Genomic DNA, 26,855 nt, shown 5'->3' with positions numbered 1-26,855 from the left:
TGTGAGTTCGAGCCCCGCGTTGGCTGTAGAGATTACTTAAAAATAATAAAAATCTTTTTAAGATTTTATTTGAGAGAGTGAGCGGGATAGAGCACAAGCTGGGGGGTGGGGTGCGGTGGAGAGGCAGAGGGAGAAGCAGACTCCCTGATGCGGGGCTCAATCCCAGGACCCTGGGACCATGACCTGAGCCACCCAGGTGCCCCAAAAAGAATAATAATCTTTAGGGGGAAAAATGATAGAAATGTGGAAGGCCCTGGAATTTGATACACATGTATTATTGAGTCTCCCACTTTGTGCCCAGCACTGTGCTGGGTGCTGAGGAGAATGCGAAAGAAGTAGAGAAGACAAGGCCCCGTCCTCTGAAAGTTAAGTTACAGGCAGAAGACAAAACAACCGTATGAAATAGTTAACAAGAGGAGGTAGATTGAGATGAAGTGAATGGTACAGATTCAGGGAGTGAGGGACCTGAGAACGGGTGTGCTAACCTCTGCCATTTTGGGCCAGTCATTCTTTCCTAAGACTGTCCTTTTAGCCCTGCTTAAGACTGTCCTCTTAGAACTTTGAGTCAGCTGTAAATCCCTGCTCTAAGGGAAGGGACAGCCTTCGACCTCTGCCAAGGAAGGGGAACACCACCACCCAGCCCAGCTTCTCCTTGGGTGGCCTGCAGGTGGGCAAAGCAATATGATGTACCTCTTGGAACCCTCCCAGCAGGCATTCCTGCCTCCCCCAGTGGACTGCTCACTAATGGGCCCCCAGGGGATGCTGACAGCATTGCCTTCCCTAGTCCCTGACTTTACCCAGCAGTCCAAACTATTATTACCTAAGAGCCCGATGTAAGCCAGACAGCCTCCTGCCCCCATCTTTGACCTTGGGCCAGAGCAGTTCTGGCCCCTCAGTGACTCTAGTGGGATGGTTGCTGCCTAGTTCCTTCTAAACTGTTGAGCTCCTCCAAGTAAGCCCAGGAGAGCCATGTTAGCATCTAGAGACAGATCTGTTCTAAAACCACGGGGAGGGGCGCCTGAGTGGCTCGGCGGTTAAGCATCTGCCTTTGGCTCAGGTCAGAATCCCAGGGTCCTGCTTCTCCCTCTCCCTCTGCTGCTCCCCCTGCTCATTCTCTCTCTCTGTCAAATAAAATCTTTAAAATAAAACCACAGGGAAGGACTGGGGAGTCCGTCATTCGTTCCTTCAGTCATCTAATGTCTGAATGGCACAAACAAACCAGTACATTTCTTGCCAGCTGCGTGCTGATGGCTGTGCAGTGTCCCCTTGGTGCCCAGGTCTGTGGAGCAGACCTCACTGCACCCCAGGTTCCTGGGTCACTGAGTTCCTCCTTTTCTATTGCCCTGGGTGACCAAGTTCAGGTGGAGACAATACCAATGCTCTGAAGCACAAAACAGGATAGTTTTGATGAACAAAAATTTCAAGAAACTCCCTATTCTCCAGTTTCCTCTGTTTTCAGCCGGGTGGTGGGGGGAAGCAGGGTTTGACTCAGAAGGAGGGGGGAGCAGGTTTGGCCCACTGTTGGCCAAACCTGCTGGAAACTTGCATCTGCCTGAACCTACTGGGAAGGGCAGTGGGTCCTGGGAGGCATTCGGGATCTGGGTTCCCGGCCTGGGGGCATGTGACTGGCCTTACTCAAGCTGAGCATTTATCGAGCACCTACCATGTACTAGGCATTGGGAATGCAAATATGCCTTAGACCAGACTCCTCTTTAGAAGAGCTAATGGTCTGGAGGGGAAGAAAGGCATGAAAACCATTTTAGTAGCATAGTACCATGAAGCATGTGTGCACAGAATGCGGTGGAAGAGAACGACCTGGGGGCATAGGGTAGCCTGTCTGGAGCAGGGACCTCTAAGCTGAGCTTGTCAGGTGAAGAAAGGTATAAAGGGAATTATAGGTAAGTTCTGGGTATATTGAGTGCTTACTATGTGCCAGGTGCTGAAAAGCCCACAAAAGCATGGGAGGCCGAAATGTCTAAAGCTGCTAGCAATTTAATCTCTGTAGATGTTGCATTCTGGGAAGTGACAGGAGATGAATCTGGAGTGGTAAGCTGGTAATAAAAATATTTTAATTTGTCTTTATCGTTCTATTTATTGACTGCACGTTATTGGGTTGTGTGTAAGCATCTTACCAACATTTTTTTTCATTTTAGCCTCAAAACAGCCATCTGAGGTATGGACTGCTTTGTTAAAGGGGTTGAAGCATTCAGAGAAGTTGACTAACTTGTCCAAGATCACACAGCTCGTAAGTGGTAGAGCCAGGATTTGAACCCCGAACCCTGAAGACTCGGTGCTCACAAGCCATGTGAAGAACTTTTGATTTCTTTTCAAAGGTGAGAGAGAACCAGAGGAAGGTAATAAGCAGGCAAGTAGCGTAGTGAAAGGTGAGCCAGACAGTTTCCTCAGGAGCTTCTTTGTCCCCCTTGCGTGTTCCCCCTTGCCTCGTCAGAAGCCTTCAGAGGCCCCCCACACTGAGCCAGGCACCCCTGCCTGAGCCCCTCAGCTCTGAAACAGCCTCACCCCTGGGATAGGTGGTGCAGATCAATGCTAACTTCCTCAGGGAGGGTGAGTCCCCCAGGAAACATTGTACAATTCTCAGAAGTTAGAGCTTCCAGGTGGCTTGGAGGGGAGAAGAGGATTTGGTTTGATCTGAAGTTTCTCCTCACTCTAAGCCCGTTCCCCACCAGTGTAACCTTCCATTTTGCATGTCTTCTTACCAAGAAGTCTCAGGAAACCCAATCCCGCTGGAAAATGTTACAAAACTCCCTCCGTGTTGGAACTGTGAGAAGTTTGTCTCTGGGCTCTCCACCCACGTCCCAGCTGCCAGCATGCCCCAGCTGGGAAAGGAGGGAGGGGCAGCCGGCGGGATCATCGGGCTATTCGGGCCGGTTCCCGGAGGTCCCGTCCTTCAGCTAGACCTGTCTGAACAACACTTGCTTCTTCGTCCTTAGAGAAGGACTTATGTGGATCTGGCTGTAGGCAATGGCAGCAAAGCCAGTATTTATCAAGGCACTCGATGCATTATGTAGGTCCCTATCTGACCTTCAGCAACGTTGTGAGGTTGGCGGTACTGTTTCTAGGCACGCCTCAGCCGCCCATATTACAGTTGAGCAAACTGAAGTTTAAGAAGGCCGAGTAAGTTGCCCGTGGTCACTGGGTCTGTAAATGACAGCACGGGGACAGTTTGCCGGCACAGCCTGACCTCTTATCTTCTGTAGCTCCCCTGCTCACCTGGCCCTTTCTGCTTTTCCGCCTCCCCCAAGCCTCAGATAATGGGCAGCACAGGTGGTAAGTTAAAGTTACCCCCCTGTACAAATGAGAAAACAGGTTCAAGAAGCTAGCAATGGGCCTAAGATCCAGGGCCTGGAACCTAGGGGGTGGGGGGCCAGGGGCCTAGAACCTGGATCCTCCTCATCCAGTCCTCCCAGACTCTCTCGCCTCTGTGATTAGATTCCTGTCCTCCAGAGATGGGTGTTGAAACCCAGGAGTGTGACTGGAGAAAGAGTTCCCCATTTGCTTCAGGTTTTATGGCCACCAGAGGCGCTAGAACAGTTACTCACTCTCATCCACCCCCACTCCACACCTAGGGTGCCAGGGAAGGGGTCCCTCCCCCCAGGATGGGGACTCTGGGGAGCTGCCCTTCTGAAGGACAAGGACAGCCCATTTCTCCTGGGAGGGCCAGCTGTTTTGGTTCACAAAAGCTGATTATTAAATTTTCAGGAATTTGGGGGCACCTGGTTGGCCCAGTCGGTAGAGCATGTGACTCTTGATCTCCGGGCCGTGAGTTCAAGCCGCACCTTGGGTGTGGAACCTACTTAAAATAAAATAAATAAATAAGTACTTACCTAAATGTTCAGGAATTTTATGAGCTGTCTATTAAATAACCATTAAAAAAAGTGAACTATATAAGCCCGCAATTGAATACATTATAACAGAAACAAAGGCAATAAATACTCAAAACTAATCATTTCCTAATTGTTTTACGATGTTACTATTATCTGTGCCCTTGAGGTTATTTACATCTTTGTATGGTGGGAATAATGGTATTATTAGTAATGGTATTATATAGTAATGCTATTTATTATATAACATAACGGTAAATAGCATATAATGCTACCGAGCATCTCTTCCCAACTCTGTATTCAGTGACATCACATGGGTGGCCTGCAATTGCTCATAGTGGGGACTGTTTACATCATGGCAATTGGCAAACACTACGAATCATGGCTCTTCCCCAGCAGTACCAGAAAACTGGTCGTTTAGTGTTTACTTACCATCATATCACTGGCTAAGGGCATTCTGAGGCTCAAAATGTTACTGTGGGGTCTTGGCAAACACCTTCCAGCTTTGTCAAAAATCTGGGCTTCCTTCTGCATTAGGAGATAGTCTATTTATCACTGGACCAATTAGCCAAGGGGTTTAGAGCATTGGATTCAGTCCTTTTGTGTGTCTAACCTACTTGCCAGGTGCTGTTGAGCAAGATAAGTAACATGAGAAGATTCAGTCTTGAATTCCAGAGACATAGGGGTGGGCAGTGCCTTTGGGGGACACTGCACCCATTTTGAGCCCAGGCAGATGCTCAGGTGCACGTGGGGTTCAGTACCAAGGAACAGAAGCTAAGTGCTAAAAGAGTACAAGCACAGTGGTCTAGGGGTCGTGAGATATGCCCTAGAATATGGCTTGCACTCTGAGACTCAGGATGGGAGGAGTTAGGTCAGTGGGAAAAGGCCTTCCAGGCAGGGGAAGGGCGGTTTGGGCAGGAGTCGGGGTTCATGAGGTCATTTTCTGAAAGGACATTCAGCTTTGTACTCTCCCAGGCCAGACACCCCAGAGCCCTTCTGCACGGACACTGGATGGGTGAGAAAGCATGTCTGGCTCCTCTTCCTGCATCATTGAAATCTTGGGTGCTAGTCCCAGCCCTGATGCTCAGGAGCTGTGTGACTTAGGGTAAGTTACCTCCCCTGCCCTTGCCTCAGTTGGCCCTCAGTTTTGTCATCTTCAAAACGCAGGATTATTCTCTCATTTCCCTGCCACTCTATGATCTGATCCAATAGTTGGAGAGGAGAATACTTAACGCTCCTCCAGCCGATCTGCTCCCCTCTGCTTTAAACTGAGGGTGGCTTGGCTCTAGACCAGCGACCAGCTGATGGGGCAGAGGAGCCTTGGAGAGGGAGGGGCCGCCTCCAGTTAAACCCTTTCCCATTGGCCCACAGTGGTGTCAGCATTTCACCAGGCTGCCCACAAACTCTTCCTTGGGCTCTTTAGCAAGACCCCCGGGTTACTGTCCAGTAAAGGCCAGGGCTGAGTTGGGGGGACAGTAAGGAATAGTCTCTTGTCACTGGATTAACCAAGCTTTTTGAGGGAAGAAGGTGTGCTGTAATGGAAACCTTTGTCCCTCCCTCCTTGCAGGGGCTCTGTTGATATCTTCTGAAAGCATGGCCAGAGGGGGTCTCAGCCTTGCCCCGCTGGCCCTTCCAGAGCCCTCCTTCAGTCAGAAGAGAAGGACTGGGTGGATGATTCAACCCTGGCTCAGCTGGTGCCAGGGAGCTGGCACTAGAGCCTCTCTCTAGGCTAATGGGCAAGGATCAGTTTCTCCCCGGGGCATCTCGGGACATCTTTCGCTTGCAAACTGGCCAGTAGCCAAGGTTTGGGTGCTGGTTCCAAGGTTTGCAGAAGTCTGGGAGCCATTTTCTAGTGAGGCATTTACAGGCGTCCTGGGGTTGTGGCGTGGGGAGCCGGGCAGAGCCGGGCGCTGCAGTGTCCACCCCAGGACAGGACAAGCGAAAGGAGACCTGCTGGTCTTTGCAGACCAAGACAGAGGGATAGGTAGTGGTGGGTTGAGTTTGTGGATTGCACACACTCCCCCAAAGCCAAACCCTCCAGGTATGCGCAGCGATGCCTGATTGGATCAAACAAGATCTGCTCCACTTTCTTTTTTTTTTTTAAGATCTGCTCCACTTTCAAAATGGAAACAATCCCACCCTTTCTCACCGTCTCCACTGCTATGGCCGGGAGCTGAGCCACCATGATCTCGCTCTCCTGGACCAGCACAACCACCTCCTCCCTGCCCCAGCTCTCATCCCTCTCAGACCAATCTCCACTCAGCAACTAGGGCGGTCTTAAAAATACAAACCAGGGGTGCCTGGGTGGCTCAGTCGGTTAAATATTTGACTCTTGATTTTGACTCAGGTCATGATCTCAGGGTTGTGAGATCGAGCCCCAAGTTGGGGGCTCCATGCTGGGTGTGGAGACTTCTCAAGATTTTCTCTCTCCCTCTCCCTCTGCTCTTCCATGTGTGTCCTCTCTCTCTCTCTGTCTCTCTCCTCCTCCCTCCCTCCCTCCTTCTCAAAAAAAAAAAAAAAAATGCAAACCAGACCTTCCCACTTACATGTTTATCTCCCCCCCCACCCCGGCCCCACTGCCCAGTGACTTCCTATCACACCAGGAATAAACAGCTAAACCCCTTCCTGCTACTTGCAGAGGCTCTGTGGGGCCTGGCCCCTGTCTCCAATCTGACTCCAGCAGAAGCTCCTCTCCCCTTTCATTTACTCTGCTCTTGCCACACCAACCTCTCCCCCAGCGAGAACTTCCCGCCTGCCGGTGGGATGCTTTCCCCCACGTCTTTACACCTTCCCTACCCCTCGCTCGCAGTGGCCAGCCTCCACTTCCACCATTCTCTCCTCACCAACACCCAGTAAAATTGACTCCGAAGCACTTGGGAGTCTCTGTAATGTTTATTTGTCAGTCCTCACTAGAATACAAGCTTGAGTGTCCAGGGACAGGGGGTGGCACAGAGCAGGTGCTCAATAAATATTTGTTGTGAAGAACGAGTGAACAAATGAACAAAGGAGTGAACTGCTCAGGGACCAGGAAGAAAAGCTGTTTTGTTTATGCATGTCACTACCAGGGATGGCAGGCTGGGAAGAAGGCAGTGTGGGCCAGGAGGAAGGAGCGAAGGCCGGGGGGAGGGCATACAGCTGTAATTTTGTGCTGTGGGACCACACAGGGTGGCGTCAGGGGATCCTAGGTGAGCCTCTAGGTGCTACTCTCAGCCTGGGCCTCCCTCCAGGCCTGGCGCACCTTGATCTTCACTTTGAAAGCCTCGATCAAAAAGACCATCTTGGGGTTCCCCTCCAGGGAAGGCAGCTGCCCATCATCTGGGATCTCCAGGTCAAACCTCTGCAGCAACCAGGACATGACGAGGAAGAGCTCCTGGCGGGCCAGGATCTCACCTAGGCAAGAGCGGGGTCCTGCTCCGAAGGGCAAGTAACTTAGTGACGGAGAGATGAGCTGACTCCTCGTGGGGTCCAAGAAGCGCTCTGTGGACACGGAGAGCTGTCAGCCACGGCCAGGACAGGACTAAGGATAAGAATGGCTCTGCCCTGCCCAAGGGGGAGACGTGGCCTTGCCCAGGGAGCCCCAATCTGAGGAGGTGGACAACCTTACATGGGGGAACCCTAGCCTGAGGAGAGATACAGCCCAGCTCTCGGGTAGCCCTTACTCACACAGAAGAAATGCAATATTCAGGAAGGATGGAAAGGAGGCAGTACTGACGACTGAAAATGCCACCATCCGAGGGGCGAGGGGCTGACTTCATGGGAGCCATATACCTAGAGGGCTTCTTAGAGGACATTTGCAGTTGGTGGAAGGAGAAAGTGAGAAATCTGGCTGTGACGAGTTTGGGTAAATCTAGGGTAGAATGGGGCTATCAACAGGTTCATGTAGTTGGAGCCAGGAGTTTTCCAGTAGAAAGCTTAGCAGAAGGAATACAAGGCTGGAATGCTGGAACACGGAGGCTAGGCTGTCTGTGTGGCTTGGGAGAAGGACAGAACAGGGACTCACCTGGCATGAACTGGTCTGGCTGGTGCCACTCCTTCTCATTGTGATGCAGTGCCCACAAATTGATGATAACATTTGTGCCCTTGTCAATGGCAAACTCGCCAATGCTGCCCCAAAGAGGGAGAGGAAAGGGGAGTCTAAAATATTGTCCTCCCCAAACTGCTCAGCCCCACGCCTCCACAGTCCCCCACCCTGGGGGAAAAAAGCCCTATATGTCCTCATGCCCACTCCCTCATCTTTTCCTCAGCTTCTGCCAGATCAAATATGAACCCAGCCCTTCTGTAGACCTCTTCCTCACTAGCTCTTATGTATCAATACTTGTGTACATGGGCATTCATGTCTGTCAGGGCATGTGGGTGTGCATTTTGAGCTGGTGCATGTGCGTATGTGTGTGTGTGTGTGGTGGCTATTGGATTGGGTAGGAGCATAGAGCACCTGGTCTATCATTCCAGATCACATGTCTCCAGAGCAGCAGGCAGTTTCTGAGGGAGGTCAGTTAGATCTGTGGATTAGTCAGTGGGTGTTAGTGGGGGGCAGATATATTGATCAGTAGGGTCATGGATAGGACGATTGGTGGTCAATGGTTGAGTATAAATTGACCAGCAAGCGGAGGGGTGGGGCAGTAGAGGGGGGACCAGGTGGACTGGAAAGCGGTGTTGTGTGGGAGGGAAGGCATACCTGGAATCAACGATAGCCTTGTGGGGGATGAGTGTAGGGGCCACAGGCCGGATGCGAAGCACCTCTCTGATGGTGGCCTCTAGCAAGATGAGTTGATTCCGGTCACTCATAGTTGGTGTGCGGCTGAAACCCACATTCTGGTCAATCTCCTCCTGGATCTTCTTCTGCAACTGAGGGCCAGAGTGGGGTAGATGTGACCAACATGCTTAAGCCCAGGAGAAGCACGGGCTTAGAAGAATCCCATTGTTACATCCAGAAGAGCTGGTTCAGACTCTTCCTAGTGGTGGCTTTGCAGTCCAGGCTTTGTTTCCACAAGATGGGGCAGCTCCACCCTAGGGCCAAAGCCAACTACTGCTTGGGTTAGGAGTGGGGCAGCCCAGTCACCTTGCATGGAAGGTCAAAGGACATTACGTCTCCCTCTTCCTGGGGCCACAGGTGGATCTGGCTGGGGTGAAGAGTGGTTGGGAAGACCAGAGTAGGGAGAAGCCCACCTGAGGATTGTGTAGCAGGAAGGCCACAGTCCACTTCACCACAGACGTGGTGGTCTCTACACCGGCCCCAAAGATATCCCCTATGGTGGTGAGAATATGTTTGTCTGAAAGGAGTTTTGAATCCCGGTCTGAGGCAGCATTGTTATTGTCTGAGTTCATCCTGGCTTGGATCAGTATGTCCAGCAGGTTGGTGATAGAGTCGCTGCTGAAGTTCTCCTGGTTGGGTGAGGTTGGGAGACAATGATAAGGAGGGAGCCTCATCTGCAAAACCCTTCCATACTTTCATCCCAGCCTGGAGATACAAAGGCTTCTTCCATCTGGACATGAGGGACTGGGGAGAGACTAGGCAGGACCTACGAGCTTGTGGAGGTAGGAGGGCTCTCTCTAAATTTTGGGAGTAAGTGGGTCCCTTCTCTGATCCTCTGCAATTCCTTACTTCCTCACCCTTATTCATTAGTTAAGTCATTTTTTGTTGAACACCTACTGTGTTCCAGGCTCTCTGCTAGGTGCTAGAGATACTCCAGTGTCCAAAATGGACCCCAGCCCTGTTTTCATGACACTTCAACCTAACTCATGGTCTCCTCTGCTCCATCACCTACCTTATGTTTTTCAAGGATTTCATTCAGCAGTTCATCTCGCATTTTAACACAGTTCTTCATTTTTTCCACGGTTTTGTTGGGGAAAATCTGGAGAGTAGAAAGAAGTGTCATCTTCAATTTTGTTTCTCCAGCTACCAGCTACCAGAATCCCTCCTGGAGGCAGATCCTAGCTTTCGGTGTCTGGAGAGTTTCCACTCTAACCCAGACCTTCAGCCAAAATGGAAGGCAAGATGGGGACACAGAATGGGATTATTAATGACAACTAGGACAACTCCAAATAAGGGAAAAGGGATCGTCTTCACTTCCCCTTCCCCATCGAATCAAACATCAGGCACTGATGGAAGATCTACTAATTAAACTCTGCTGTGTGCCCAGCCCTTAGGAGTAAGATAGACTTGAGTCTGAAGCCTGGAGCAAGTTCCTTAATTTCTCTAAGCCTGTATTCTCATCTGTCTGGGGATAATAAAACTGACCGTTAAGGGGAATAACATGATTAATGCATGTGGAGTGCTTAGTAGTGGGCATATGGCAATTGGTAAATAAATGAAAGCCATTGTCATGATATTAAAAATGCATAGTTAAAAGCTAAACCTATTTTTGTAGAGAAGTGGTGCTTTTAAAATGAGAGGAGGTGGAGGTCACTGTGGCTGAGGTGGTCAGGAAAAAAGTGGGTCTGGAGCTGGGCAGTAAGAAGAATTGGGGACAGGGATTCCTGGAATCTGAAGGTGGGGCCTGGCCTCATCCTCACCTTCAACCTGGGGAATATGTCTACCATTTTATCCGTTCCCAGAGAATCCAAGATGCCGTCATTATAATTCTTTATGATCTTCAGAGCAGGATCTCCATTCTTGTAGGAGGAGTTGAAGCAAATCAAGCAGATTATGTTGGTCACCGCCAGGAAGAGAGGCAAGGACAAGTCTATGGACTGTCCATTCTGGGTGGCCAGGAAATCACACAATAAACTGTTTTCCTGACAAACTGGGAGGAGAGAGGGGCAAGACGGTGGGGAATTCAGCAGCACCCTCCCTCCTTCCCAGTTCCGCCTTAGCCAGGGACATAGAGCAGATGGCCACCAGATGGCAGCAGCAGTCAAGAAGGCACTAGATTGAGCCTTCCATTGCCCCCTCCCCAGCCCCTTCTCCCTCCAGCAGCTGAAGGGGACGGCCAGCACTCACTGATCTTCTCTAGCCTCTGGTCGCCATCCTTGAACAGGGCAAAGGTGGCCAGTACCAGCTTCCTATGCAGCTGCCAGTTGGCACCATGGTCTGCGAAGGCGATGCCCTTTTGGTTGTCAGACAGGATGTCCAGAGTCACCTTTGGAGAGCAGGAAAGGCTGTAAGAATCAGACATCAATGACCCGCCCTTGCCCTGGGCCTCCTGCACCCTTCCTGTGGGAGAAGGCAGGTACTTGCCATGCTGACACCCATGTGGGACACCCCTGCTCTACTCTGCCGTGACCGTTAGGCCTTGGTAGGGCAGGGCCCGAGACCTCTCTACTCCTAATTCCATCAGAGAGACAGACTGAGGAAAAAAAAGGGACCCCGAATTACAATGCAGTTCTGGGGGGGGCAGTTCAATGACAGGGTGACCTCTGGGCCTCTCTTATCAGTTTCTGACCAGGGGAAGGCAGCCATGGATGGGATAAGCTCTCTGAATGGTGCCTGTCCTGGGGACAGGAGCAGGTGGGCTTGTAGATACAGGACTGCGCAGACGTCTGCCTTTCCCTGGGCCCTCCGGGGCGTGCTGCAGGCGTAGCCCTGCTCATCTTTCTGCCTCCTACTGCAAGGCTGTGTGCCCACCATAAGGCCCCATCTGGAGAATGCAATCTGGACTTGGCCACTCCACCTCCTCTCAGAGGGACTTCAAAGCATCCGGCTTCAAAGCCTCCCCTCTTACATCCTGTGACCTGCAAGCCCCATCTGACCAGCCTCCTCCTTCCTCTTTGCTCAGGAGGGTTGGGAGTGAGGCCGCTGGCCAGCAGACCTGGCTGACTTGTCCAAGGAAAAATGAATCAGCCCTTGGCCTGATCAGAGATAAGTGGCTGGGGGGCCCTGCCTGGGGTGTCCAAGGGGCTACTCAGCAGCAAGGTGCTGGGATGGGGCATTGGCATTATTTGCAGATGGTTAGCCTCTTTCCTCCCCTAGGAGCATTACAGAAGGCTCGGCAGGATAGATCATATAATAATATATGTAATATATTTTATATTATACAAATAATATATATACATATATATGACACATAAAATTTACCATTTTAACCATTTTAATGCCACCGTGTGTCAGCCCTACTGTGAGCCAGAGCAGCTGGGGCAGGTCCAGAGAAACAGCAATCCCCTCCCTCCAAAAGCCAGGATACTTCTCCCTCATACCTTCCCACAGAAGACAGTAGTCATTTTAATCCCATTTTCCATATGAAGAGTAGCACTCCTAAAGGCTATTTATGGAGTACTTACTGTGCTGGGCACTGGGCTCAGTGCTTTGCATATACTACCTCAGTTAATTAGGGAAGTCAAGACTCAGAGAGAACATCATCCAGTTCCAGGCGAGATGACAGCCCAGAAAATGAAGTCTTCCTTTGATTCTTCCTGCCTAGTTTAGAGGCTGGGTGGGGTCCGAGGGGTCGATCCCCACCCACGGTCCTGTTAGTCTGTTTTAGGAAGAATTACAGGTTGGAAGAATTATAGGAGCTGGAAGGGTCATTCCAGGCATGGTCTGCAAAACCCCCGGGGCTGGTGAGAGAGGAGAGATAGTGGGCACTGCTTACCCCTTGGGGCCGCCCAGAGAATTCCTTGCCCTTCTTGACAAGCACCTCCTTGGCCAGCTGGTGGTGGCCGACCATCACTGTAGTCTTGGTACCCATGCGAAAGGAATAGATGGGGCCGTATTTTTTCTGCAGCTTGAAGAAGTTCACGTGCGGATGGCCACCTCTGGGGAGGAATGGCAGGCTGCCCACCAACGGCAGGGATGGGAGGCTCTTGGGATACTTGGCACTGGGGCATTTTGGCTTGGGCCATAAGAAATAGGCAAGGGCGAACAGCAAAAAAGCGAAGAGCTCCCACATGGTGGCTGGGCACCGGCAAGCAGGACAGACAGCTATGGAGTAGAAGAACAGCAACCAACTCTAGGGTGCAAGGAGGCCTTATTTAAGGGCTGCCCTGATCTTCACCTTGGCTCTGTGTTATCTCTTGCCTTGTGGAAATTTATCCTGGAGCACAGCCAGGCCCAAGCCCTCTCCCAGAATCAGGAGAGGAAGGAGTGGAGGCCTCCCTCCTCAAGGGCTGGCTCAACTCCAGGACAAACCCCGAAGAGGGGGGGCTAGGTAAGGGGAAGACAGCTGGTCCTCCCTCCCTGGAGCTCCCCATTCATCAATGTCCACAGAGTGCACCAGAAGCAAATGGTATCTGGGTCAGGAATCAAGGCTTGGGACTTTCCACGTTGTAAAGTCAAAATCCATGAATAGATGGTGTTGTCAGGAGGGTTACAGCCAGCAGGGACTGTCAAAGATATTTTACCCAGTCTTATTTAACAGCCAAAAAATGCGATCCCTTCCAAGGTCAGTCTTGTATACGGTCACACAAGATAGTGACTGCAAGGGGGCGCCTGTGTGGCTCAGTCAGTTAAGCTTCCGACTCTTGATCGTAGCTCAGGTCTTGATCTCAGGGTCATAAGTTTGAGCCCCACATTGGGCTTCACACTGGGCATGGAATCTACTTTTAAAAAATATATATATATATAATATTATAAATATACATAAATATAATATAAATAATATAAAATAACCAATAAAATATAATTATATAAATATTAAGTAATATAATTATATGTTATATAATAATATATTTTATAATATATTATGAAAATAATATATATACATATATATGACACATAAAATTTACCATTTTAACCATTTTAATTAAAAAAAAATGTTTAAAGTAAGCTCTATGCCCAACATGGGGCTTGAACTCACAACCCCAAGATCAAGAGTTGCATGCTCCACTGACTGAGCCAGCCAGGAGTCCCCCATTTTAACCATCTTAAGTGTACAGTTCAGCAGTAAATATACTCACAATGTTGTATGGCCATCACCACTATCTACTTCCAAAACATTTTCATACCCCAAATAGAAACTACCCATTAAGAAATAACGCCCCATCTCCCCCTCCCTCCCACTCCTTGCAACACCTAATCTACTTTTGTCTCTATGAATATGCCTATTTCACATAAGTGGAATCTTGCAATATTGTTTTTTGTGTGTCTGGCTTATTTCACCTAGCATAATGTTTCTGAGATTCATCCACGTTGTATCAGAACTCCATAGCTTTTTATGACTGAATGATATTCCGTTATATGGATATACTGCCTCTTGTTGATCCATTCATCAGTTGATGGACACTTAGGTTGTTTACAACTTTTGGCTCTTGAAAAAGTGCTGCTATGAGTCCCTGTTTTCAATTCTTTGGGGGGTATACCAGGGAGTGGAATTGCTAGGTCATATGATCATTTTATATTAACTTAAGTTTATGTTCAGGTATTAAGTTTCAGTTTCCTCCTCTGTAAAATGGAAATAAGAATGGAATCTACTTCTCTGGGGTTGCTGCGACTCAGTGAGATCATGCAGGTAGAAGTGTGCCTGGCAGGAAGTAAGTACTCATCTAGTATTTATGCTTATCATCATTATACCAAAATGGGCTTCCTGGTTTCTCTGAGCTCTTATTAGTAGGTCTTCCTGACAGACAAAGGTCTTATTTTCTGCTGGAAACCTTCAGTGGCTCCATCAGTGTTGATCAATGATTTGAAATCACTAGGTGAAGCCACAGCCCCAGGGAGGTGGACATTCCTGGTGTCAGTCATCACAGAAGAGGTGGGTCCTTGGACAGGCATCCAGGACCCACTGAGTGAGACTCACAGAGGTGGGAGATGGAATTTCTGCCCATCTCTGGGGGTGGTCTGCCAGGTCTGTACTTTGAAGAGTGGTTTTCCTACTTATGCACTGTCAAGTTTTGGTATTATGATTTTACTCATTTTATAAAGTTATTGGAGAAACTTTCAACCTTTTTCTATGTCCTTAAGCAGATTAAATAACATGGAAGTGATCTATTCTTTGAAGTTCTTTTTATTATTATTATTATTTTTTAAAGATTTTATTTATTTGACACACAGAGAGAGAGAGCACAAGCAGGGGGAGCGGCAGGCAGGCAGAGGGAGAGGGAGAAGCAGGCTCTCCGCTGAGCAAGGAGCCTGATGCGGGGCTCGATCCCAGGACCCTGGGATCATGACCTGAGCCGAAGGCAGCCGCTTAACCGACTGAACCACCCAGGCGCCCCTATTCTTTGAAGTTCTAAAGCAAGTTAATGTGAAAAGTGTCAGGTCCCAGTGCCTTTTTCAGAGAGATGACTCCTTAACATGATTTTCCAGTTTCTTCCAGAGATGTTGGTCTCAATTCTTCTGAGTCTTCTTGAGTCAATTTTGGCAATTAATATTTCTTAAAATTTGCATTTTCTATTTTTTCTTGATTTGTCAAAGGTTTTATTGATCTTTTCAAAGAGTCTCCCTTTGAATTTATTCATCAAGTCTTTGATGACTGTTATTTTAATTTGGTTTCAATGTTGATAAATGATCAATGCAAAACATCCCATGTAACTTTATACCAGAATTCAGACTGAAAGTTCATGTGAATTCCACTTCGTTTGAATTGCTGTTTTCCTTTTTCCCTTGTTCCTTGTCTAAAACATAAGCCCCAATGTCTACTACAGCTGAATTTATGACCAGGGAACTCCATTCTTAGGTATTTAAACAACAGCATTTGTACATATGTTCACCAAAGGCACATTCGAAAACGTTCATAGCAGCACTATTTGTAATAATTCCAAACTAGGAAGAAACCCAAGTATTTATCAACTGTTGAATGGATAAGTTGTCATGCATCATACAGTGGAATAGTATACAGAGATGACAATGGATGAACTGCAGCCACATGCACCAACATGGACGAAACTCACAAACATAAGATTGAGTGAAGAAACCAGACTCCTAAGAATGCAGTGTATGATTTTATTTATATAGATTTTAGAAACAGATAAAACTAAACTATGGTTCTAGAAGTCAGGTGATGATTACCCTAGCGAATTGTTAAGTGACTGAAAGAGGACTCAGGGTGGGGCTTCTGGGGAGAGGCTTCAGGTAGTATTCTGTTCTTGATCTGGGTGCTGGTAACACAGGTATATTCACTTTGAGCTGGACACCAATTATTTGTATGCATGCTATACTTCAATAAAAAGTTTACTTTAAAAAATTGGGTGTCTATGGAGTCTGGGACCTTACTGAAATTGCATACATATTCTGCATGTATGTATAAATACATATTTTTCTGGAGAGAGGATCCATAGCTTTCACCAGTTCTCAAGACAGTGAGTTCACCATTGGTTTGAGGTTCCCTCTATCCTTATGCTCATCCCCATCTTGCTTTATGATTCTTCTACTCTACCCTCCTCTAGTTGCGTCTTTCCTTCTTTCTAAAACCTTTCCCTGGAGCCTTCTGGTATTGTCCCTCTCTAAAACAAACACACTTCTTTGTTTTCCTTACTTAGCTATAGAATATTTTCTCTACCTCCTGCCTTACCTAAACTGGACCCTTCTCTGAGGACAGCCCTTCCCCTGCTGTTTTCTTGAATAAAGACCCCTAATGTCCAGGTTAGGCAATGGAATTGATGTTCCCTTTACTCCCCAAGGCCTCCAGACCACCAATTCTCCACTTTTGGGTGGAGCAAATTCTTGCTCCTTTTGCAGTTTCAAGCCTTTGTTATTGCCATTACTTACTGACCTCCTGTTGCTCATTTTCATTTAAGATTTAAGATATGGGCACCCGACTCACATCCTTCCTCTCCAATCCCACCATCATCCTGCATGACTTTAGAGTCCATGGGGGATGATCATCCTAACATCCCAACTTCATAGTTCCTTTATCTCCTCAAATCCAAACCCTTACTTCCACCTCAGTTACTCCTCTAAACATCAAGCCCCATCCTCAACTCCATCTCTTTCCTGCCTAGCAGATAATATTACCTTTTACTTAAGAAATCTGAGACCATTGGGGTGCCCGCTGGCTCAGTTGGCAGAGCATGTGACTCTTGATCTCAGGGTTGTAAATTTGAGCCCATGTTGGGTCTAGAGATTACTTAAAAAAATAAAATCTTAAAAAAAAAGAAATCTGAGACCATTAAGTTCAATCTCCCTTAATTTCTACTTTATTGTTAGAGGGAAAGAATCCCTACTCCTGTTTCTAATCAACCTCTCTGACAATTTGGCAAAATAATAACTTTATTGAGCATTTGTCATGTATTACATGTAGTATCTCTTTTAATTCTTATAACAACTCCGTAAGGTACTAGCTATTATTATCACCATTCCCATTTTACAGATGAGGAAACAGACACAAAGACTTGCCCATGGAGAAGCTGGGATTTAAGCAGTCTAAAGCTCTTTGCTCTTAGCCATGGTATTCTGCTTCTCATAATATAAACTGAAACTATATACATACTTTTAGAACCAATAATTCCAATTCTAGGAATTTCTCCTGAAGGTGTCACACAGTTCAATGTACAAAATGAATCATTTCATGTTTATAATTGCCAGCAGTACACCCCCATCAATAGGAGATGAGAATACAATGCAGTCAGAAAAAAGAAGAAAGGCTTTCTGTGCTTATTATGGAAAGATTTCCAAAATATATTGTTAGGTAAAAGAAGCAGAAATAAGAAGAGTATGTATTGAATGCGTCCATTTGTGTAAAAAAAAAAAAGGAAGAAGAATATATGTACTGTTTTGCTTTATATGCATAAAATATCTTTGGAAGGATAGACTACAATGTTAAATCAATAATATAAGTTTCCACCTTAGGACTAGAGAAGGAAAAGCAGCATAAACCTAAAGCAAATATAAAATAAATTATAAAAATTAAAACAGAAATCCAAAAACAAAACAAAAAAAATTAAAACAGAAATCAATGAAATTTCAAACAGGAAAACAATAGAGAAAATTAACAAAACCCAAAGTTGGTTCTTCAATAGATCAATAAAATTGACAAACCTCAAGCCAGGCAAACCTGGCTTTTTTTTTCTAAGAGAGAAGAAAAAATAGCTAATATCAGAAATGAAAGAGGCTCCATCACTCCTGATCCCATGGACATTAAAAGAATAGTAAAGGAATACTATAAGCAACTCTGTGCCCACAAATTTTGATAACTTAGATGAAATGGACCAATTCCTTGAAAACATAATTTGCCAAAACTCACACAAGATAGTCTGAATAGGTCTGTATCTATTAAAGTACTTGAATCAATAATTAACAATGCTTTAAAACAGAAAGCATCAGGCCAGATGGCTTCATTGTTGAATTCTACCAAACATGTAAGGAAAAAAAAATTATACCAATTCTCAACAATCTCTTACAAAATATAGAAGCAGAGGGAACACTTCCTCACTCATTGTATGTGGCCAGAATTTCCTTAATACCAAAACCAGATAAAGACATTACAAGAGGGGCACCTGGGTGGCTCAGTTGGTTAAGTGTCTGACTTCAGCTTGGGTCATGATCTCGGGGTCCTGGGACCGAGCCCCACAACAGGTTCCCTGCTTAGCAGGGAGTCTGCTTCTCCCTCTCCTTCTGCCCCTCCCCACCCCACTCATGCATGCTCTCTCTCTCTCTCTCAAATAAATAAATAAATAAAATCTTTAAAAAAAGACATTACAAATAAGGAAGGCTACAGGCCAGTATCTTTCGTGAACATACACACAAAAATCCTCAACAAAATATTAGCAGCTTAAATCTAACAATATATTAGAAGAATTATGTATCAAGACCAAGTGGGACTTACCTCAAGTATTCAGGCTGATTCAACATTAAAAAATCAGTTAATGTAAACTATCACATCAACAGGCTAAAAAAGAAAAATCATATATGCAGAAAAACATTTGACAAAATCCAACATCTATTCACAATAAGAACTCTCAGCAAACTAGGAATGGAGAGGAATTTCCCCAAAATCATAAAGAACAACTACAAAAACCCTACCGTTAATATAATAGTTGATGGACAGAAACTAGATGATTTGCCCCTGAGGTTGGGAAAAAGGCAAGGATGTCCCCTCTCACCATTCCTATTCAACATAGTACTGAAAGTCCTAGCTATGCAAAAAAAACAAAGAAAATAAAAGGTATACAGATAGGGAAGGAAGAAATAAAACTGTCTTTGTTAGCAGATGACATGATTATGTAGAAAATCCCAAAGAATCAACAAAAAACCCCTCCAGCAACTAATAAGGGATTATAACAAGGTTTGCAGGATACAAGTTTTTAATATAAAAAAATCAATTGCTTCCCTATATATCAGCAATGAAAAATTGGAAACTTGAAATTTAAAGCACAATACCATTTACATTAACAAAAATGAAGTATTTAGGAATAAAATGTGTTATGCACATATAATAAAATATTATATTTTATTGATAAAAACTACAACTCTGACAAAACAAATTTAAAAATATTTAAATAAATGGAGAGATATGCCATGTTCATGGATAGGAATGATCAATATTGTAAGATGTCAGTTCTTCCCAATTTGATTTATAGATTCAGTGCAATCCTAATCAAAGTCACAGCAAGTTATTTTGTGGGTATTAAAAAACTAATTCTCAAGTTTATATAGAAAGGTAAGAGAGGCACCTGGCTGGCTCGGTTGGTAGAGTGTGTGACTCTTGATCTTGGTGTTGTGAGTTTGAGCCCCACGTTGGGTGTAGAGATTACTTAAAAATAAAATCTTAAAAAAATGGAAAGGCAAGGGGCACCTGGGTGGCTCAGTTGTTAAGCATCTGGCTTCGGCTCAGGTCATGATCCCAGGGTCCTGGGATCGAGCCCTGCATCAGGCTCCCTGCTTCTCCCTCTCCCACTCCCCCTGCTTGTGTTTGCTCTCTACCTGTCTCTCTCTCTGTCAAATAAATAAATAAAATCTTTTAAAAAAAATGGAAAGGCAAGAGACCCAGAATTGCCAACACAATACAGAACAGAGTTGGAGGACCGACACTACCTGATTCAAGACTTACTGCAAAGCTACAATAATCAAGACAGTGTGTTACTGGTGAAAGCAGACAAATAGGTCAATGGAACAGAATAGAGAGCCCAGAAATAGACACAAATGGAAATAGTCAACTGATCTTTGACAAAGTAGATGCTGGAACAATGACATCCTGGAAGGAAGGAAGGAAGGAAGGAAGGAAGGAAGGAAGGAAGGAAGGGAGGGAGGGAGGGAGGGAGGGAGGGAGGAAGGAAGGAAGGAAGGAAGGAAGGAAGGAAGGAAGGAAGGAAGGAAGGATGGATTACACAATAGACCTTACACCTTCCAAAGAAGTTATTATCAAAAAATGGATCATAGACCTAAATGTAAAACACAAAACTATAAAACTCCTAGAAGATAACATAAGAGAAAATTCAGGGACCTTCAGTTTGGTGATGACTTTTTAGATACACACCATAAGCATAATCCATGAGAGAAAAAAAAATAAATTGGACTCCCTTAAAATTTAAAACTGCACCATGAAAGTCACTGTTAAAAAAATGAAGAAACAAACCACAGACTGGGAGATAATATTTACAAAATATATATTTGATAAAAGATTAGTATCCAAAATATGCAAAGAACTTTGAAACCCACCAATAAGAAAACAACCCAATTTAAAAATGGGCAACAGATCTGGACAGACATCTCACCATAGATGATATATAGATGGCAAATAAGCATATAAAAAGACACTGGTTGTCATATGTCATTAGGGAATTGCAAATTAAAACAACAATGAGAGACCCACTACACACATATTAGAATGGCTAAAATCTCAAAATTGACAATACCAGATGCTGACCAATGTGGAGCAACAGGAACTCTTATTCATAGCTGGTGGGAATGCAACCACTTTGGAAGACAGTTTGGCAGTTTCTTACAAAACTAAACATTCTTATCATTTTATACCCATTAGAATGGCTATTATATTAAAAAAAAACAAAGTAACAGTGTTGGTGAAAGCGTGGAGAAATTGGAAACCTCGTGCATTACTGGTGGTGATGTAAAATGGTGCAGCTTCTGTGGAAAAGTATTGTTCCTCAAAATGTTAAACATAGAATTACCGTCTGAGGGCGCCTGGGTGGCTCAGTTGGTTAAGCGACTGCCTTCGGCTCAGGTCATGATCCTGGAGTCCCTGGATCGAGTCCCGCATCGGGCTCCCTGCTCGGCAGGGAGCCTGCTTCTCCCTCTGACCCTCCCCCCTCTCATGTGCTCTCTCTCTCTCATTCTCTCTGTCTCAAATAAATAAATAAAATCTTTAAAAAACAAAACAAAACAAAACATAGAATTACCGTCTGAGCCAGCATTTCTATACCTAGATATGTGTCCAGAAGAATTGACAAGAGGGACTCAAATAGATAATTTGTACACCAATGTTCACAGCAACATTATTCACAATAGCCAAATGGAGTCAACCCAAGTGTCCACCAACATGAATGGATGAACAAATGTGTTATAGACACACAATGGACTATTACTCAGCCATAAAAAGAATGAAGTTCTAAAACATTCTGCGACATGGATTAACTTTGAAAACCTTTTGCTAAGTGAAATAAGCTAGACACAAAAGGACAAATGTTGTATGATTCCACTTGCAAGAGGTATCTAGAATAGGTAAATTCATAGTGACATAAATCAGAAGAGTGGTTACCAAGGGCTGGAAGGGAGGGGGAAATAGGAAGTAATTATTTAAGGGGTACAGAGTTTCTGTTTGGGACAGTGAAAAAGTTTGGGAAATAGATAAGGGCAGTGGGTGTATCAGTATGCTCTTAATGTACCTAATACTACTGAATGGTACACTAAAAAAATTGTTAAGATGGTAAATTTTACGTTATTTCTATTTTATCATCATAAAAAATATGACCCAACAATTGTGCTCCTAGGTATTTAAGAAAATCAGTAAAAAATTTATGTCCACACAAAACCTACACACAAATATTTATAGCCACTTTATTCATAATTGCAAAACACTGGAAGAAACCATTCATTAGTAGGCGAATGGATAAGCAAACTGTGGTACATCCATACAAAGGAATATTATTCAGTGATAAAAAGAAATGAACTATCAAACCACAAAAAGACATGGGGAAGTTCAAATACACACAGTTTATTTAAAGAAGCTAGTCTGAAAAGGCTACATACTGTATGATTCTAACTAATTGACAATTTCAGAAAGGCAAACTAGAGAGACAGTAAAAATATCAGTGGTTGCCAGGGGCCCAAGGAGAGGGAGGAGGGTTGAATAGGTGGAGTACAGGGGATTTTTAGGGCAGTAAAACTATTCTGTATGATACTGTAATGGTGGATACATGACATTTTGCATCTATCAGAACCCATAAAACCCAAACAACACAAAAAGTGAATCCTAGTGGAAAGTATGGGCGTCGTTTAATAATAATGCATCAATATTGGTTCATCAGTTTTAACAAATATACCACAGGAATGCAAAATGTTATTCACAGAGGAAATTTTGAGTAAGGGAGAAACAAGAGCCTCTTCACAAAAATGACTCTATTCTTTTGGACTCTGTAAAGAGATACAGTCTATTGAGGGTGTGGGGGAGTCATATCCTTGGAATAGCCCTACAGAATACTTAACCTTGTGTCTGGGGTGGCACTAAAGAGTCTAATTGCAATATATGAAACAGAGCTCAGAAGCTACACAAGAAATGCATCAGCCTTGATGGAGCTGAAGTATAGCATCTCTGGGTGTTGTGACAAATATTTATTGCTGTATCTTGTACTTCTTCTTTAGGACTTTAGGAAGGGTACCATTATTGGTATATTGTTTTTCAAGTTGACTGTACTAGTGATAGCTTGGGGAAATGAAATTGTAATGTTAGTGTGATGATCGTCTCTAGAAAAGCCTAGACTCAGGCAAGCTATTATTACTAGTAAGGGGAACATGCTAAGTCATAAAGATAGAACCTGACATTAGGGGCACCTGGGTGGCTCAGTCGGTTGGGCGTCTGCCTTCGGCTCAGGTCGTGATCCCAGGGTCCTGGGATCAAGCCCCACATCGGGCTCCCTGCTCAGCAGAGAATCTGCTTCTCTCCCTCCCACTCCCCCTGCTTGTGCTCTCTCTCTCTCTCTCTGTCAAATAAATAAATAAATAAAAATCTTATAAAAAAAGGAAAAAATTAAAAAAAAAAAGAACCTGACATTAGTTTTTTTAAAGTATGAAAACAAGACTATGAAGAGAGTGGCACGTGTAGGGGCTGTGTTCCAAGGGTTTGGGGTGGTAGCTGTCTAGTCCATGTGGTTTTCAGCTTCTTCTGAGGTTTTTGAACTACCTGCTTCAAAAATTTTCTGGTGACCTTAATTTAGGGTCACTATTGCATGTCAACTTTTCAGTTATATTAAAATATGTTGTGTTTTTCCAGAGGACTGGGGAGGGACGAAGACAAAGACTTTTGAGTAAAGGCCAAGTCTTGCACAATTTAAATTAATAAATAATTGCTTCAGTTAAATGTGTCACCTTATCACTGGACCAATCAGTTGAAATGTAGAAAACATAGGGAGAAATTAGGTACAAGATACAGAATATAATAGAATTTTAGCCATTGTACTTGTGGCTTTTCAACATGGAAATGTTTCAACTCATTCAGAAAATAAATGGACTCTTACCAGTACACATAGAAGAAGTTAATTTACAAAATCTATTTTGGAGAAGTTCAAAATAGCTTTTAGGCACGGTGTCGGTCCTTTACAACTTTTCAGTTTTTTACAATTCTTTACCTTTACAATTTTTTAAGTTGAGACTTTATTTTTTTTTAGAGCAGTTCAAAGTTGCGGGGAAGGTACAGAGAGTTCCCATATATTCCCTGCCTCCACACGCATATGGCCTTCCCCACCAAAGTGGTACCTTCGTTACAGCTGATGAACCTATGCTGACACATCATTATCACTGCAAATCCACGGTTTACATTAGGGTTTACTCTTTTTTTTTTTTTAAAGATTTTATTTATTTATTTGAGAGAGAGACTGAGAGAGAGCATGAGGGGGGGAGCGTCAGAGGGAGAAGCAGACTCCCTGCCGAGCAGGGAGCCCAATGTGGGCCTCGATCCCAGGACTCCAGGATCATGACCCGAGCTGAAGGCAGTCGCTTAACCAACTGAGCCACCCAGGCGCCCAGGGTTTACTCTTGGTGGTATATACTCTATGGGTTTGGATAAATGCGTAATGACATTTATCTATCATTATCATCATTAGAAGAGTTTCACTCTCCCAAAATCTTCTGTGATCCGCCTATTCATCTCACTCCCCCTGACCCCTGGAACCACTAATCTTTTTACTGCCTCTATAGTTTTGAATTTTCCAGAATGTCATAGAGTTGAAATCGTACCTTTACAAACTTTTGCGGAATTATTTAGTTATAGATGAGACATGGACGGGCCACATCCTCTGTTAGCCTAAAATAAATTTTCAATCAGTGTTCTGTATCATGGCCAATTTGTGCCTACTGGAATGAGGCGTTCCATGGAGAATTTAATCTAGTGTCTTTTTGAGGTTTTATCTGGTGCTGTCAGGTGATGATGCTGGTTTTGAAAGATCTTACCTTTGTAGGTCTTAAGCTCAATCATTCTTTGTGTTTCTTTTCAGAATTTGGTGGGCCAGATTTTGTGTTGTTATTTATTTAATTTTAAATAAAATTAAAATTATTTCAATTTTTTAAAAAATTCGGGGCGCTGCCTGGGTGGCTCAGTCAGCTAAATGTCTGCCTTCGGCTCAGGTCATGGTCCCAGGGTCCTGGGATCGAGCCCCCCGTCGGGCTCCCTGCGCGGTGGGGAGCGTTCTTCTCCCTCTCCCTCTGCCCTTCTCTCCCTCTCCCCAGCTCGTACTTGCTCTCTCTCTCTCTTTCAAATAAAGTCCTGACATTAGGGGCACCTGGGTGGTGCTTAACGACTGAGTCACCCAGGCGCCCCGAATAGAGGAAGAAAAATAGAGAGAGAGTGCGTGTGAGCCAGGGGCAGGGGGCAGAGAGAAAGGGAGAGAGAGAATTTTAAGCAGCCTCCACTAGCAGCACTGGGCCTGAAACGGAGCTTGATCCCATTAGCCTGAGATTAGGACCTGAGCTGCAATCATGAGTTAAGACGCTTAACCGACTGAGCCACTAAGGTGCCCCTAGATTTTGTGTATTTATGATTGAATCCTTTTAACTTCTCCATGAATTTGTCATTATTTTTATTGTCTTTTATGAGGTTCTTGTATACAAACTTTTCATCACAGCAGCCTGTTTAACATGATTACGTTTAATGTATGTTTGCAGGATCATAGCTTCTACAGTATAATACGTGACTTTCTACCTTTAAGACCAGCAATTATTTTAGGTACTATCAAGGCATCAAGTAATTCACATTTGTCATTTACTTTAAAAAAGTCTTCTGGGGGCACCTGGGTGGCTCAGTTGGTTTAGTGTCTGCCTTCGGCTCTGGTCATGATCCCAGGGTCCTGGGCTCCCTGCTCAGTGGGGAGCCTGCTTCTTCCTCTCCCTCTGCCTGCCACTCCCCTTGCTTGTGCTCTCTCTGTCAAATAAATAAATAAAATCTTTTTTAAAAAGTAAAAAAAATTTTTTTCTGAGGAAGTTTATTTTTTAAAAAAGATTTTATTTGTTTGTTTGTTTTTTAAAGATTTTATTTATTTACTTGACAGAGAGAGATAGCGAGAGCAGGAACACAAGCAGGGGGAGTGGGAGAGGAAGACGCAGACCTCCCACTGAGCAGGGAGACCGATGCGGGGCTCGATCCCGGGACCCTGGGATCATGACCTGAGCCAAAGGCAGATGCTTAATGACTGAGCCACCCAGGCGCCCCGATTTTATTTATTTATTTGAGAGAGCAAGAGAGCATGAGCAGAGGGAGGGGCAAGGGAGAAGCAGACTCCCCACTGAGCAGGGAGCCAGATGTGGGGCTCTACCCCAGGACGCTAGGATCATGACCTAAGCTGAAGGCAGACGCTTAACTGACTGGGCCACCCAGGCACCTTTTCTGAGGAAGTTAAAAGAAAACTCTTAAGTAGCTTTAAAGAAGTTTATTCTTTTATTTATTTATTTTTAAGATTTTATTTATTTATTTGACAGAGACATAGCAAGAGAGGGAACACAAGCAGGGGGAGTGGGAGAGGGAGAAGCAGGCTCCCTGCTGAGCAGGGAGCCCGATGCAGGACTCGATCCCAGGACCCTGGGATCATGACCTGAGCTGAAGGCAGATGCTTAACGACTGAGTGACCCAGGCGCCCCGAAGTTTATTCTTTTAAAGGCATGGCAACTATTAGGTTACATATCTACCGTTTTATTTGAGTTATTTGATATGCCCTAGAAAGAGCCATAGTTTACCCATTTAGACCTTTAACTTCTGGTAAGGAATTGGATTTTACAAGAGTTACTAGACTACCTATATCAAACCTGGTGCTTCATTTTTATTTATTTAATTAATTAATTTATTTTTGCTGGCTGTCAGCTGGAGGCTCATTTCTTAGTGACTAGAAGCAGTTCCTTGCTATGTGGAGTTCTCCCGCATGGCCACTTGCTTCCTTGCAGCCAGCAAAGGGGAAAGCAAGATGGGCCTTATGGTCTTTGTAATCACATAATCATGTATACACAGTCATGTATCTCCCAACAACTATGCATATTCTATTGGTTAGAAGCAAGACACAGGTCGTGCCCATATGTAAGAGAAGGGGATCACACAAGCACATGGACACCACAAGATGGGGCTCATCGGAGCTACCTGTCAGTGGCCAGTCTGTCTACCACAGATGGCTACTTGTTACCATGGCTACATAGCAATCTTTTCCTAAATTTGTGGGTGTGGAGCAACTGGAGTCTCCCACACTGCTATTGGGAACATAAAATGGTAAAAACTTTGGTAAATGATTTGTTTTTTGATTAGTTTTTTTTTTAAAGATTGTATTTATTTATTTGAGAGAGAGAGCACGAGCTGGGGGAGGGGCAAAGGGAGAGGGAGAAGCAGACTCCCCACTGAGCAAGAAGCCCAACACAGGGCTTGATCCCAGGACTCTGGGATCATGACCTGAGCTAAAGGCAGACATTCAACTGACTGAGCCACCCAGGTGCCCCGGCAGTTATTATTTTTTTTAAGATATATTTATTTATTATTTTAGAGAGAGAGAGAGTGAGAA

The 26,855-nt window shown here is 44.9% G+C and overlaps 1 protein-coding gene across 1 annotated transcript; it reads right to left on the bottom strand.

Moving 5' to 3' along the window:
• Window positions 1–6,715: 6,715 nt before the first annotated feature.
• Window positions 6,716–12,737, bottom strand: CYP17A1 (cytochrome P450 family 17 subfamily A member 1). Its single transcript, XM_006731059.3, has 8 exons — window positions 12,371–12,737; window positions 10,783–10,921; window positions 10,356–10,585; window positions 9,608–9,694; window positions 9,009–9,224; window positions 8,518–8,687; window positions 7,843–7,946; window positions 6,716–7,319 (listed from the first exon to the last, which is right to left on the bottom strand). The coding sequence occupies exons 1-8, from the start codon at window positions 12,665–12,667 to the stop codon at window positions 7,036–7,038; spliced, it is 1,527 nt and encodes a 508-aa protein (XP_006731122.1). The 5' UTR covers window positions 12,668–12,737; the 3' UTR covers window positions 6,716–7,035.
• Window positions 12,738–26,855: the final 14,118 nt, after the last annotated feature.

The sequence above is a fragment of the Leptonychotes weddellii genome, chromosome 6 (assembly GCF_054177405.1).
Source record: "Leptonychotes weddellii isolate Sample4059 chromosome 6, ASM5417740v2, whole genome shotgun sequence".
In the NCBI taxonomy this organism is placed as follows: Eukaryota; Metazoa; Chordata; class Mammalia; order Carnivora; family Phocidae; genus Leptonychotes; species Leptonychotes weddellii.
The sequence above is the reverse complement of the archived record's forward strand: the minus strand, read 5'-3'. Positions and strand labels throughout refer to the sequence as shown.